This window comes from Nicotiana sylvestris, chromosome 1 (genome assembly GCF_000393655.2).
Source record: "Nicotiana sylvestris chromosome 1, ASM39365v2, whole genome shotgun sequence".
In the NCBI taxonomy this organism is placed as follows: Eukaryota; Viridiplantae; Streptophyta; class Magnoliopsida; order Solanales; family Solanaceae; genus Nicotiana; species Nicotiana sylvestris.
This window is the reverse complement of record NC_091057.1, coordinates 28198904-28212595: the sequence shown is the minus strand read 5'-3', so window position 1 is coordinate 28212595 and position 13692 is coordinate 28198904. Positions and strand designations below refer to the sequence as shown.

At 40.0% G+C, this 13692-nt stretch overlaps 1 protein-coding gene across 1 annotated transcript; it reads right to left on the bottom strand.

Moving 5' to 3' along the window:
• Nucleotides 1-4576: 4576 nt before the first annotated feature.
• LOC104247711 (kinesin-like protein KIN-5B) lies at nucleotides 4577-6264 on the bottom strand. The gene is made up of 7 exons (XM_070174735.1): nucleotides 6233-6264; nucleotides 6010-6139; nucleotides 5750-5842; nucleotides 5325-5662; nucleotides 5224-5250; nucleotides 4719-4792; nucleotides 4577-4623 (listed from the first exon to the last, which is right to left on the bottom strand). Exons 1-7 carry the CDS (start codon nucleotides 6262-6264, stop codon nucleotides 4577-4579), a joined length of 741 nt encoding a protein of 246 aa, XP_070030836.1.
• Between the last annotated feature and the right edge of the window lie 7428 nt (nucleotides 6265-13692).

The following is a 13692-nucleotide window of genomic DNA, read 5'->3' as shown; positions in this document are numbered from 1 at the left end:
TTATAATAGTTCAATGATACCTTAGATAGGAGTTGGAGTTTTTTTCTATGTTTTGGCATTATTTTTGGATTTGAATTTGTGTTCTTTTTTTTGTAAAAACTACAACATGTTTTTTTGCTGAATGTTTTGTTTTGTAACTGGTGAACTTTCAGCTTTAGGAGTTGGAGTTTTTGTTTTTGTAACTGGTGAACTTCAGCTCTAGAGCTGAAGTTTTTGTTTTGTAACTGTCGAAGAGCTGAAGTTCTTGTTTTGTAACTGTCGAACTTCAGCTGTAGAGCTGAAGTTTTTGTTTTGTAACTGTGGAACTTCAGCCTTCTTAGATATTGAAGTTTTAATTGATCTTTTTGATAATGTCCTGATGTTATTTTTTGTATATTTTACTTTTTTTTGAACAGATAGCACCTAAAGCACCTAAAGATCCTAATGCCGCTAAAGTACGCAAAGCAGCTAATGCACCTAGACAACCTATAATACCACAGGTCCTTATGTCTCTGCTCCTCCACCTACAAGACTAAGGCAAAGATATTTTGAGTTTCGAGATTGGTTTAACTGTAAGGGTTACTGGAAGGGGAACCACGATTTGAAGAGTTTAATTGCAAATTTCTTGACTCCTATACAACGGGATAAGCTTAATAATGGTACATTTCGATATATTATGGCTATGGAGAATTTCAAATGCAGCATGAAGTTGGTTCATTGTCTATATCTTTCTCAAATATTCACCAATGATCGAGACTCCATTAGTTTCAAGATTTTTGTCCATGATGTTTCCTTCACCCCTGAAGACTTTCACATTATGTGCGGTTTGCGTATCACAACACATAATGTTGAAAAACCAATTAATCGAGAGAGCAATATTCTGAAGCGCTATTTAGGTAAGTCCAAGGGTGTGACTTTGAAGGATATTCGAGATTTTATGACTCGGAATGAAATTCCAACGAATGCTGTGAATCACCGTCACGTATATGAGAGCGATGATGATGCTGTGAAGCTTATAGAAATTCTTGTTGTAGAGTCTATTTTGTTTGGGAAAAAGACCGAGTCATCTGTGATGGAGGAGTATGCATCTATTGTTGAAGATTATAAGGTTTGTACTAAATATCCTTGGAGTAATGTGGCTTATGGGAAGCTCATTTACTCAATGAAACATGCATTGGACAAGCAGAACAAAGTAGGTTCAACTGAGTATAAAGTTGGTGGATTTCCATATCCATTATGTGTTTGGTTCTATGAGCGCTTCCCAGATATTCGGGAGAAGTATATAAGAGAGGATGAGTACCTTGATACCCCTCAGGTTCCCAGGATGTTACGTTATGTTTGTGTGGGAGAGCCTAAATATCCCGAACTTTTTGATTTCTTCAGTAGTCATGAAGTAAGTTACTTTTTTTTGTCTTTGTGTTTATATGTTGACGTAATAGTTTTTTACCCCTCATAATATACTTTTTTGTATTAAACAAAATTATTGCAACTTTAGGGTATTGGATATAATTCCTACAGAAGAGGAATTACAATTACCATGCAGCCGGATTCGTTCAAAGGTACTTAATGCGGTTCCTTCAACGGGTGAATCACCACGTAGTCTGAGTCGATCAAAAGAAGCGAATCAAACTCCTATTATTGTCCAATCACCACGTAGTCGGAGTCGATCAAAAGAAGCGAATTAAACTCCTTTTATTGGCGAATCATCTCGTACGCAGAGTCGTTCTAACCGTTCTTATAATGACCCGACCGGTCGTTTTGAGATTTTGCACTTTGCTCGCCAGTTCTCGGGCATGACTTGCCACGTGTGGTGTATTATTACTTAGGTAAATCGTTGGTGTTAGGTTTCAGGTTAATCAGAATGAATTTAGAAGAATAGTCTTAGTTGAAAGTTTAAAATTTGAAAGGTTTGACCAAGATTTGACTTGTTTGTATTTGATCTTGGATTGGAATTTTTATGGTTTGGTTAGCTCCGTTAGGATATTTGGGACTTAGGAGCATGATCAGAATACATGTTGGAAGTCCGGGGAAGGTTTAGGCTTGAATTGACGAAATTGAGATTTCAGCGTTTTCCGGTTGATAGGTGAGATTTTGATATAGAGGTCGGAATGAAATTCCGAGAGTTGCAGTAGCTTAGTTTTGTCATTTAGGATGTGTGTGCAAAATTTCAGGTCATTCAGACGAGATTTGATAGACTTTTTGATCGAAAGCATAATTTAAGAGTTCTTGGAGTTCTTAGGCTTGAATCTATATTAAATTGGTGATTTGATGTTGTTGTGAGCATTCCAAAGTTTTGAACAAGTTTGAACGATATCATGGGATGTGTTGGTATAATTGGTTTGAAGTTCCGGGAGTTCCGGGTAGGTTCCGGGATGTTTTAGGCTGAAGGGTTGCAGGCCTCAGAACCCACCCGCGCGGTCCACACAAAATGAAGTGCGTCTGCAGTAAGTGCTGTGCGGACCGCACAAAAAGAAGTGCGTCCACGGTAGGTGCTGTACTGACCGCACAAAATGCAGTGCGACTGCGGTGGGGAATATTTCACTGGTCCTACTTCGGAAGCTCATATCTTTTGATCTACAGGGAAGTTTGAGATGATTCAAAAACTAAAGTTGTAGCCCTTCATGTATAGTTTCCATAAAGATAAAGATATTGCAATTTGGACATATGTAGTAAAATATATGGCCAAAATACTAAAGTCTGTCACTGTAAATGAAAACCTGTGCGGTCGCAGTCATTTTTGTGCGGACCGCGGTCGTTTTTGTGCGGTCCCCAGAGGAGGAAATCTGTGGGGTACTCTATAAATACGAGGTTTTGGGTTTTATTTAATATTTTGACCTAGAGAGCTCGGATTTTGGCGATTTTTCAAGAAATTCATCGGGGTAAGTGATTCTAACTCTGATTTGGCTAGAGTACATGAATCTATCCTTAAATTCATCATTTAATTCGTGATTTGGGATGAAATTTGGGAAGAAAATTTGTGGAATTTTCAAAAAATATAAAATGATGATTTGAAGGACCAAATGGTATTGGAATTGGATAATTTTGGTATGGTTAGACTCGTGAGGGTATGAAGATTCTGAAAATGTAAATTTTACCCGATTCCAAGATATGGGCCCGAGACTCGGGTTTTGGTAATTTCAGGAATTGTGCCCTTTGTTGATTATTTTCGCTTGGGCTTTGTTCTCTTAGCATATTGTGACGTATTCATTCTGATTTTAGATAGATTCGACGAGTGTGGAGGCTGATTCGAGGGGCAAAGGCGTCGCGAGTTAGAGATTTAGCCGGTTCGAGGTGAGTAATGATTGTGAATGATGCTCCGAGGGTTTGAAATCCCGAATTTGCACATCGTAGTGCTATATTAAGGTAAGGCACACGCTTGATGAAGAGCGTGAGGTCGTGCACTATTAGGGATTGTGACTTGGTCCGTCCCGATTGATGATTTTACCGCGTATTTGACTGAAACTTGTTTGCTTTCATCATGCTTTGGGCTGATTGCCATATTTGGGCTTCGTGTCAACTATTTGAACCCTTCGGGGATTTTCATTACAATTTCCTCACTGTTTGATTTATTACTTGAACTTAGTCCCGTTATTTTCCACTATTTTACTACTCAGCCAATTTTACTCAATTTTGAAACTTAAATGATATTTTAAATGATGTTTTGGGATGAGAAATACTATTTTACTATTGCTCTAGGGCTTGTGAGTATTTTTGACTGAGTAAGGACGAGGGCCTAGTTGTGAGGAAACACTGATACTGATTGAGTCCGAGGGCCTGAGATATGTACGCCACGAGGTGGCTTGTTGATATTGTTTATGAGGCCGAGGGCCTGAGATATATATGCCACGAGGTGACTTGACTGATATGAGGTCGAGTGCCTAGATTTGATGCCACGAGATGGCTTGATATTGCACTTGGGCCGTAAGGGGCCCCTCCCGGAGTCTATACACCCAAGTGAGCGCGGGTACCCATAGTGATGTGAGATTTATCCCGAGGAGCTAGTATTATTTTGAGATTTGAGATCTAGGGGCTGGTACTATTCTGAAATGTTGCCCGAGGGGTGGATTTGTTGATACTACGCCCCAAGGGCAAATTTCTATTTGTTTACTTACATGTCAATTACTTGTTTTGCTTGTTGAGAAAGGGATTTTCACTTGAATTTTCACTATTTTACTATTTTAAGTGATTTTACTGCTTCAGTATGGAATGCCTTATGTTTTACATGATTTCTCACTTTCAGTCACTATTTATATTTGTTACTTACTGGGTCGGAGTACTCATATTACTCCCTGCACTGTGTGTGAAGATTCAGGCATTGCTGGTTCCGCTCCTGAGTAGGGGTGGGCGTTCGGTATTTCGGTTCGGTATTTAAGAATTTTGGTTCGGTATTTCGGTATTCGGTTTATCGATTGTGTATACCAAATACCGTACCAAATTATTTCGGTATGGTTCGGTATTTCTTATTTTGGTTCGGTACGGTTTCAGTTTAACAATCAATGAATAATCAATGCTAAGTGCTAACAGTGCACATGGACAATTGAAATTTTCACTCTAAAAGAATATGTTTTTCGATATTTAACACTATAACATATTAACACTAACAGTGCACAACTGCACAACCACAATGTGCACATGGCTGAAAGCCTGAAACAAGAATAACATCTGCAGTTGCAACTTGCAAAGGCAACCTTGCACGCCAGTATACTGAACTCAATGTCAATATTGTATGTCATACAAACTTGCAATGAATCTGGCATATACTGTAGTTGGCAAAAGCTGGCCAACTGCACAATGCACATTACTGATTACACAACTATATTAAACAACTTAAAGTCTTAAACACAGTTAAACACTTAACACAGTCCAACAAGTCCAACAACTTAAACACAGTTAAACAAGTTAAACACAGTCCAACAAAAACAGTCTTAACCCTTAAGTATTAACACTTAAACACAGTGCAACACTGCAACTGGCCAAATTCAAGTCTGCATAGTCTTAACACTTAAATAGTTAAACATAGTGCAACAAAAAACAGAGAGGGCATCCCTCAACAAACAGTCTTGAGCAGTAGCACGGCCTCACGGGGCGTTGAGCAGTAGCACGAGGCATGATTGCACTTGAACCTAAGCTATGTGAATAGAGTGTTCAACCAAACCTGTTATAACACGACCAAGAGTAAGCAAACTCTTATTGATTTCCCCCGCTTCTCTTGCACGAGCCTGAATTCAAACATATATAGTTAACTTGTCGCTAAAAACAGAGTGAGAACGACTGCAGAAGAAGAGTATCATTAACTTGTCGCTTAACATTTACTTTTTAAATCGATTAAAGCTAACAGGTCCTACCTGTTGCGTTTGTTCAATAGAGTGTCTGCTGTGCGCCTCCTGGCTGCTCCTCGCTCTAGGAGGTTATAAATGTCGTTTGCACTGTACACAGCTTCTTCCTCAAGACCCCTCACTACAACACAACCTTTTCCATCCTCCATGAGAGATACAGGCTTCTTTTGTCTCTCTTCTGAAGACTTTGAGGGCTCTTCTGAAGCTATCAAGTCAGTGATTTCTTCGTTGTATAGTTCCCAAAAAGTCACTTTCATGCTATAATCTGCATTTTGACCTTCAAGCGTATCGAAAATTTGGCGAACTGCCCTTGGAATAATACCTGCTTCAGCTGGTAATTCACCAGCCTATAACATAAGGAAAGAACAAGTCTTATGGACAAGAGTAGATCAATGTGAACGATGATATGGTGTATAGTGTGAACCAGTTAATACCTTATTCCTCATTCCTCCTTCCATTGTGTATGTTTTACCTGTACCAATTTTCCCATATGCAAATACAGTGCAATTAAATACGTCAAGAACTTCCTTAATAATGGGCGAAATGGCTTAATCATATATCGATCTCTGTTGTGCTTTTGGGCCAAAAACCTGGTAAATAGCATATCTTTAAGACATCTCCTAATGCTAACATTCTTAACATGCCATCCATCCATTTAATGAACAAAATGCTACTATAAAACAAAGAATTATACCTTGTCAAAAGTGAATACTTTGTCAACTTGCTTGTTAGCTACATTTTGTAAAACAGAAACTTCTCTTTTACTTTCATTACATGTTATGGCCTTTGGAACATTTATCCTTTGCTCATCATCATTCAATGGCCTGAAACAACAACAACAACACTAAGATTTGTCAAATGAAATTTGTAGCATTTGTTTTTCTTGAAGCCAATGTGTAAGAACATCAATCAGCAACAATGCATCCAATCCTAAGCCATTGATGTCCATATTGAGGTGTGTTTTTCCACATTCAATTTTATAAGCACATAACGATAATAAAAAAAGGCAGGTTTACAACATATAAATCATGTCCTGAAATATGATTTCAACCAAAAGAATAGAGTCCAAGTGTCTGTTGTTAGGCAAATTTCAACCGGGGCGACTAAAAGAATAAAGTGTTCAACCAAAGAGAGCATTCTGCTATTGTTAGTTGCTCTGCTCATATGGTAAAGATCTAAAAATCCGACATAAACAAAGTAATCATATGGTAAGCCTAACACATAGTCGTGTACTCACAACTGTTATTATACAAGCAAATGAATTAAACAGCATGAAGCCATGAACGTGATACATAATACAGATGATATTTTCCTACTAAAGGGAAAAGCTCGGAATAGCAGTTCATTCAATCAGTAGTACAACCAAAAGAAAGCGAAACAACAAACCTCTGAAATTGAGGAGTGAGGAATCGAATCGAGCTGGAAATCGCCTCCTATAACCCTAAACTAGTTTGATGCAGAAAATCAGAAATTAAAAAATTTATGCGTCTGAACTCTGAACTCAAAAAGTTCAAAACTTAAAAATGTAAAAACTCAAACAAAACCTCAGAGAGTAGTCGAGTACTGGGATGAGATCATGAGAATGAGATGAGACTTACAAAACTTACAAAAGTAGTGAAGTTAACCGGTGAAGATGAGATGAGACTCGAGCTCGAATGTCGACTAGTCGTAACTCGTAGAGACGTAGACTAATATCCTAAGCAGTCGATTCTCATCTAGAATTGCAGACTGATAAGTGATATCCTAGACTCGCAGTCGATTCTCGTCTCCTTCTTCTCGATGAAATGGCTAAGCACTGAAGAGTGAAGACTCTGAAGCAGTAAGCAAGCCTTAATGAAATGCCTAATTTGATTCTCGACTTGGGTCTTGGGTTGGGTACTTGGGTATTGATTGGGCTTGGGCTTGGGTTGGGAGTTGGGGGAGCTGGGCCTAGGTGGGAGTGGGACGCTGGGGATGGGACCTGGCCTGGCCGCATGGGCCTATAAAATAGGTAATTGGGCTTAGTCGCTTAGATATTTTCAGTATTTCAGTTTACCAAATTTGTAAAATTATAAAACCGAAAACCGAACCGAAATACCGAAAATTCATTACCGAATTAGACCGAAAAACCGAAAAAACTGAAACCGAAATACCAAATTAATTTGGTTCAGTTAGGAATTTGGTTTTTCGGATTTTTTGCCCACCCCTACTCCTGAGTGCTGATTCATCCAGTTCCAGGCGGCTTTCAAGGATTATGAGGTAGCTGTTGACGTTTGCAGCCCCGTATCTCCATTATCTTGTCATTTCATTTCCTATCGAACACTGTGCTAGTTATTAGATCTAGCAGACTTATATTATGACTCATAGATGCTCATGACTTATGACACCCCGGTTAGGGCTGTGTTGGGTTGTATATCCGCTACTCATTATCATTAATTCATGATTAGACTGCTTTTATATTTGTTTAACTGTTTTAAAAAGTGAATTGGGTTTAATTGGCTGGCCTTGTCTTCATGAGAGGTGCCATCACGACCGAGTTTGGGGTTAGGGTCATGACAAGTTAGTATCATAGCCTAGGTTACATAGGTCTCACGAGTCATGAGCAGGTTTAGTAGAGTCTCGCGGATCGGTACATAGACGTCTGTATTTATCCACGAGAGGCTGCAAAACCTTTAGGAAAACTTCACATTCTTGAATTCTTATCGCGCGTCCTTTGATTCAGCTTGAAATGTAACTCTTTGAATTCCTTCCACGCGTTCGTGTGCGCGCATGAATGCTTAGTATCAGATGTGCATCTATGGCTTGTGATTCCCCGATCGAGGGGCGAGATGTGATCTCTGTGAGTTGATATTGGGCCAGTCTGGAGGACTTGAGGCCAGATTTTTGCCTATAGCTTGAGCACCGAGGTGCTGATTGTGTGAGCAAGTGTCTTCGAACTGATATGTTCGATGGTGTCCCTATTAGTGGAAGTGACGTTGCGTGGCTATGTGATGAGTATGTTGTGACTGCGAGATGTATTCTTATGAATTGGAAGCAACTAGGAGGGTCTGCTGGAGGATAGAAGAACTATTAGATGCTTGATTTTCATCTTGATTTAAGGTATAGCCCCGAGTTATGGGTGTGCGAAGAGTCTTTTCATATGTCCCAGTTGGGAGTGAAGTAATTTTCATGTTGCAATATGAGTTCAGACTCAGGAAGGCTAAGTGACTGCGTAATATTTCTGACGGTGGAAGGTATACAGAAATGTTAGTTGAAGACAAGGTAGGCGGGTTATCTCCTGCGAAGTGTTCTGAGGTTGTGCGATCCTTATGGGTCTGTTAGGAGATCTCATTGGCAAGTGAAAGATATATGTTGCAAATTTAAATTGGGTCGCTTAAGAGAGTGGGTTTAATTGTTGCGAGAGTGAATGCGAGATTTGCTGAAGATTTAAAGTATTAGATGGTCTGTGTTTTCACAAGCTTACAAAAGGGTTTGGGTTTAATCTCACTATAGTATTATGGCAGCAAGAGAGTATATGCGTTATGAGTTATTTAATATGTGATGATCTATGGCTTCGAGCCAAGTGGGGGGGGTCTGCTGTTGATTAGTTGATTGCACGGTTATGTGCTATGTTGATTCCAGTTTGAGGCATGTTGGTGAATCAATTATGGCTTGCAGAAATTGAGATCGAGGATGGCTCGAGTAAAGGATTTTTTTTAACAAAGGTTATAAGATACTTCACAGGCGTGTGAGAATCACAGAATGTCTTGAGTTGTTATTTGTAAAGGATGCTCAGTGCATAGAGCAGGAAATTGCTTGGTTGTAATTGAATGATGTCACATTCTGCGATGTCAGAGTGCCAACGAGGCACGGGTTGTTTGGTTCGCTTGATCAGGCTAATTGCATTTTGAATAGAGTGAATGACTCTCGAGAATGGTTCCAATATGTTCAAGATTCTACATGTAACAATGGGGTATTTTAAAGTCGTATATATGGTTAAGAACTGCGTTTTCATTTGGAAGATGTCAAGACTTATGGTACTTTCTACATTAACTATGGGATTCTATATATCAGTATTAGGAAGTTAATGGTTCCAGATTCGCAGGAAGTCCCTTCGCGGTAGGTATTTTGAATGTGGTGCTTTTGGAAACATTTAAGAGAGTACTCAATGGCTTATGATCCTTAGACAGTGTAGTTTTATGCTTGGGTCTCGTGTGGTAAGTCTGGGTTGAAGAATTATGGTGCTATAGCAAGAGGGGATATCAAGTTGAAGGTAAATCAGAAGGAAACTCGGATAGATGGGATAGCTGGGTAGTAGGCCGGATTGGTATGGTAAGGATATGATTAGTTCCTTGGGTGTGTACGTGGTAATGAGTTCCTACAGGTATTTCGCGGCAATGATCTTAGGTTTTGATGGCTTGCGTAGCTTGGCCGAATTAGAAGAATTCAGTCTTGGCAGGTCTGGTTTGTGCAAGGGGAACTCGGAGAGTTCATGATGGTTTCTACCTCGATTGGAGATGTATATTTTCTATGGGCATGAGGAGAATGGGATGCATAGTGAATTTCTTCTAGATGAGATCAATGGAAAGTTTTTGACTAGTTGATTACGTAGATTTTTGTGGTTCGGAAGAGAGATGAAGTTCTGATGTTATCCTAGGATGGTATGGTATATGCAGTATGTTGTGGAGAATTGAGATTTGCGTGTGTAAGGTTACAGTTTAGTTTTGAACGGAAAGTTATAAAATTCTTAGGCAGCACGGGCAATTTCAGATGATTAGAGAAATGAACTTCAGATGATTAGGGGGATGATCTCCAGATGATTAAGGAAATGGTATTGCTAAATGGGATTGATGAGGGTATATGTTTCAGAAAAGGCAATGTGATTAAGTTGATGGTACTTCGATGGAATTGCGACACTTTATTGTTAGATCGACCATTGATATTCAAATTTGCTTGGTGACACAAGGGGAATTTTAGAGTATCTTTCGTGGAATGATTGGGTATTCAAGGTGCGATATGTATTCGGACGGCGGAATTAGGATCAGGTGTGTTGAGTCATGTGCCGTATGAACTTAGAGTCAGGGAAGTTCTCACATTTAGGCTATATTATAATTGTGAGTCATGTGTATCGACACTTTTTAATGATTATTGGGGGTTTGGTGACCCGAGTGGATCTTTCGTTGCTTGGTATGTTAGATTTTGGATGTGATATTGGGTTCAGACAGGTTGTCTCTGTGTTGTGTCATTTTGGACTATTGCGCTAAGGCAGCGCTGTTGGCTATGCCGAAAATGCCATGGATTGAGTGGCGAGGTTCGACGAATTATGTCCTATTGAAGTGGTTTTATATTTCGAAGACCCAGCGGATGGCTGGGAAGAATTGTCTTTCTTATGTGGGCTTTCGTGATAAATGTCAGTGCAGAGGCTCCTACCATTGATTCGGTTCCGATGGTGAAGGACTTTTTGGATGTGTTTCTTGTGACCGGGCATGTCGCCGGGCAATGTTATTGATTTCGGTATTGATATGATGCCAGACACCGTATCGTATGGCATCGACAGAGTTAGAGGAGTTGAAGGAATAGACTTAGGATTTCCTTGATGAGGAGTTCATTGGCAGGCCAATATGGATGTGTGTTCTAACTTGAGTTGGCTTGGTTGACTCCGAATTGTATTGCTGAGAGAGGTGTTGTGATTTGTCGGTTATAGGCACCTAGGGTGCGGTTCTATTGGGGTTTCATAGTGGAAGTTGAGGGGGAAGAGAAATTGGGTGTTACTCGGTGAATGGTGTATGGGTTATGTCCTTTCGAGTTTGTGTGGTGTAGGTTATTTGCTCTACCGTGGGTATGATGATTTTCTTTGGTTCCAGACATCAAATTGTGTGTGGTTGTCGATTTCGAGCATAGTGACTTGAGGTGGTTCATGTAGAGCAGTGTCGGATAGGATCGCGCATCGTAGCAAAGTTATGTGGAGGTATGACCTTGCGGGTTAGATTCGTGTGTTCTGTTCCTACGATGTGAGACGGGTCCTCAGTCTTGTGTTGTGGTGGTACTGGTGAGCTTGAGGTGCAGAGTCATTTTCATGATTGGAGGTATGTTCGGACTGTTGCTTATTGGTGCGCGTATTATGCAAGTGGTGTCTTAAGCCTGTACTGATGTGTCATGTCACCAGAGTAGTATGTTGGATTAAAGAAGATCGTTGGGATCATTAATGAATACGAACGGTTTTGATTCTAGCATATTGGAAGGATAATATCGAGCTTCGGCTTAGAAATTTTCTGTGGTATTTGCCAAAGGAGAAGTGACTTCTTGAATGGTTGATCTGGGAAATTGTTATGGCTTACCGTGTGTTTTAGTGATCATTGGTAGTATATGAAAGTGTTGGGGCGAAACTTTAGTTGATAAGAGTTTTTCTATTGGTATTCGGGTGTCATGTGCAGCTGCTGTAATTAAAAGTTATCATTGTGAGTGTTTGAGTTATGTGGTATATCAAGTGATTGCACCTGAGATTGCAAGTATGGGTGATTACAGCTTGTTCGGGCTTATTCTGAAAATAGATGTGAGATTCTGATCTTGTGAATGATTTCAGAAGTGGGAATGTGGTTCTAAGGCTTATGGGCTGGGTTGGAATGTGGAAATGCAGTTTCATTGTGTTATCAGACCTATATGAGATAGGGTGATGTGGTCTCACCCCCGGGTATATGCATGGTAAGGTTATTCAGCGATTGGTTGGCTTTTGGAACAACTCTGGGCACGTTAGAGGATGAACGTATGTTTAAGTGGGGGAGGATGTAATGACCCGACCGGTCGTTTTGAGCTTTTACACTTTGCTCACCAGTTCTCGGGCATGACTTGCCCTGTGTGGTGTATTATGACTTATGTAAATCGTTGGTGTTGGGTTTCAGGTTAATCAGAATGAATGTAGAAGAACGGTCTCAGTTGAAAGTTTAAAATTTGAAAGGTTTGACCAAGATTTGACTTTTTTGTATTTGATCACGGATTGAAATTTGTATGGTTTGGTTAGCTCCGTTAGGTGATTTGGAACTTAGGAGCGTGATCGGAATGCATGTTGGAAGTCCAGGGAAGGTTTAGACTTGAATTGGCGAAATTGAGATTTCGGCATTTTCCGGTTGATAGGTGAGATTTTGATATAGAGGTCGGAATGAAATTCTGAGAGTTGCAGTAGCTTCGTTGTGTCATTTGGGATGTGTGTGCAAAATTTCAGGTCATTCAGACGAGATTTGATAGACTTTTTGATCGAAAGCATAATTTAAGAGTTCTTAGGCTTGAATTCTATGTTAAATTAGTGATTTGATGTTGTTGTGAGCGTTCCGAAGTTTTGAACAGGTTTGAACGATGTCATGGGATGTGTTGGTACAATTGGTTTGAAGTTCCGGGAGTTCCGAGATATTTTAGGCCGAAAATCATAGCTGTAGCAGGTCCAGAAGGGTTGCAGGCCTCAAAACCCACCCGCGCGGTCCACACAAAATGAAGTGTGTCCGCGGTATGTGATGTGCGGACCGCACAAAAAGAAGTGCGTCCGCGGTAGGTGCTGTGTGGACCGCACAAAATGCAGTGCGGCCGCGGTGGGTAATATTTTACTGGTCCTACTTCGGAAGCTCGTATCTTTTGATATACAAGGAATTTTGAGATGATTCAAAAACAAAAGTTGTAGTCCTTCGTGTCTAGTTTCCAGAACGATAAAGATATCTCAATTTCGACGTATGTAGAGAAAGATATGGCCAAAATGCTAAAGCCTATCACTGTAAATGAAAACCTGTGCGGCCGCAGTCGTTTTTGTGCGGACCGCGGTCGTTTCTGTGCGGTCCGCAAAGGTGGAAATCTGTGGGGTACTCTATAAATACGAGGTTTTGGATTTTATTTAATATTTTGACCTAGAGAGATCGTATTTTGGCAATTCTTCGAAGGTTTTTCAAGAAATTCATCGGGGTAAGTGATTCTAACTCTGATTTGGCTAGAGTACATGAATCTATCATTAAATTCATCATTTAATTCGTGATTTGGGAAGAAAATTTGTGGAATCTTCCAAAAATATAAAATGATGATTTCAAGGACCAAATAATATTAGAATTGGATAATTTTGGTATGGTTAGACTCGTGAGGGTATGAGGATTCTGAAAATGTAAATTTTACTCGATTCTAAGACGTGGGCCCGGAGCTCGGGTTTTGGTAATTTCGGAATCGTGCCCTTTGTTGATTTTTTCGCTTGGGCTTTGTTCCTTTAGCATATTGTGACATATTCGTTCTGATTTTGGATAAATTCGATGCGCGTGAAGGCCGATTCGAGGGCCAAAGGCGTCTCAAGTTAGAGATTTAGCCGGTTCGAGGTGAGTAATGATTGTAAATGATGCTCTGAGGGTTTGAAACCCCGGATTTTCACATCGTAGTGCTATATTGAGGTAAG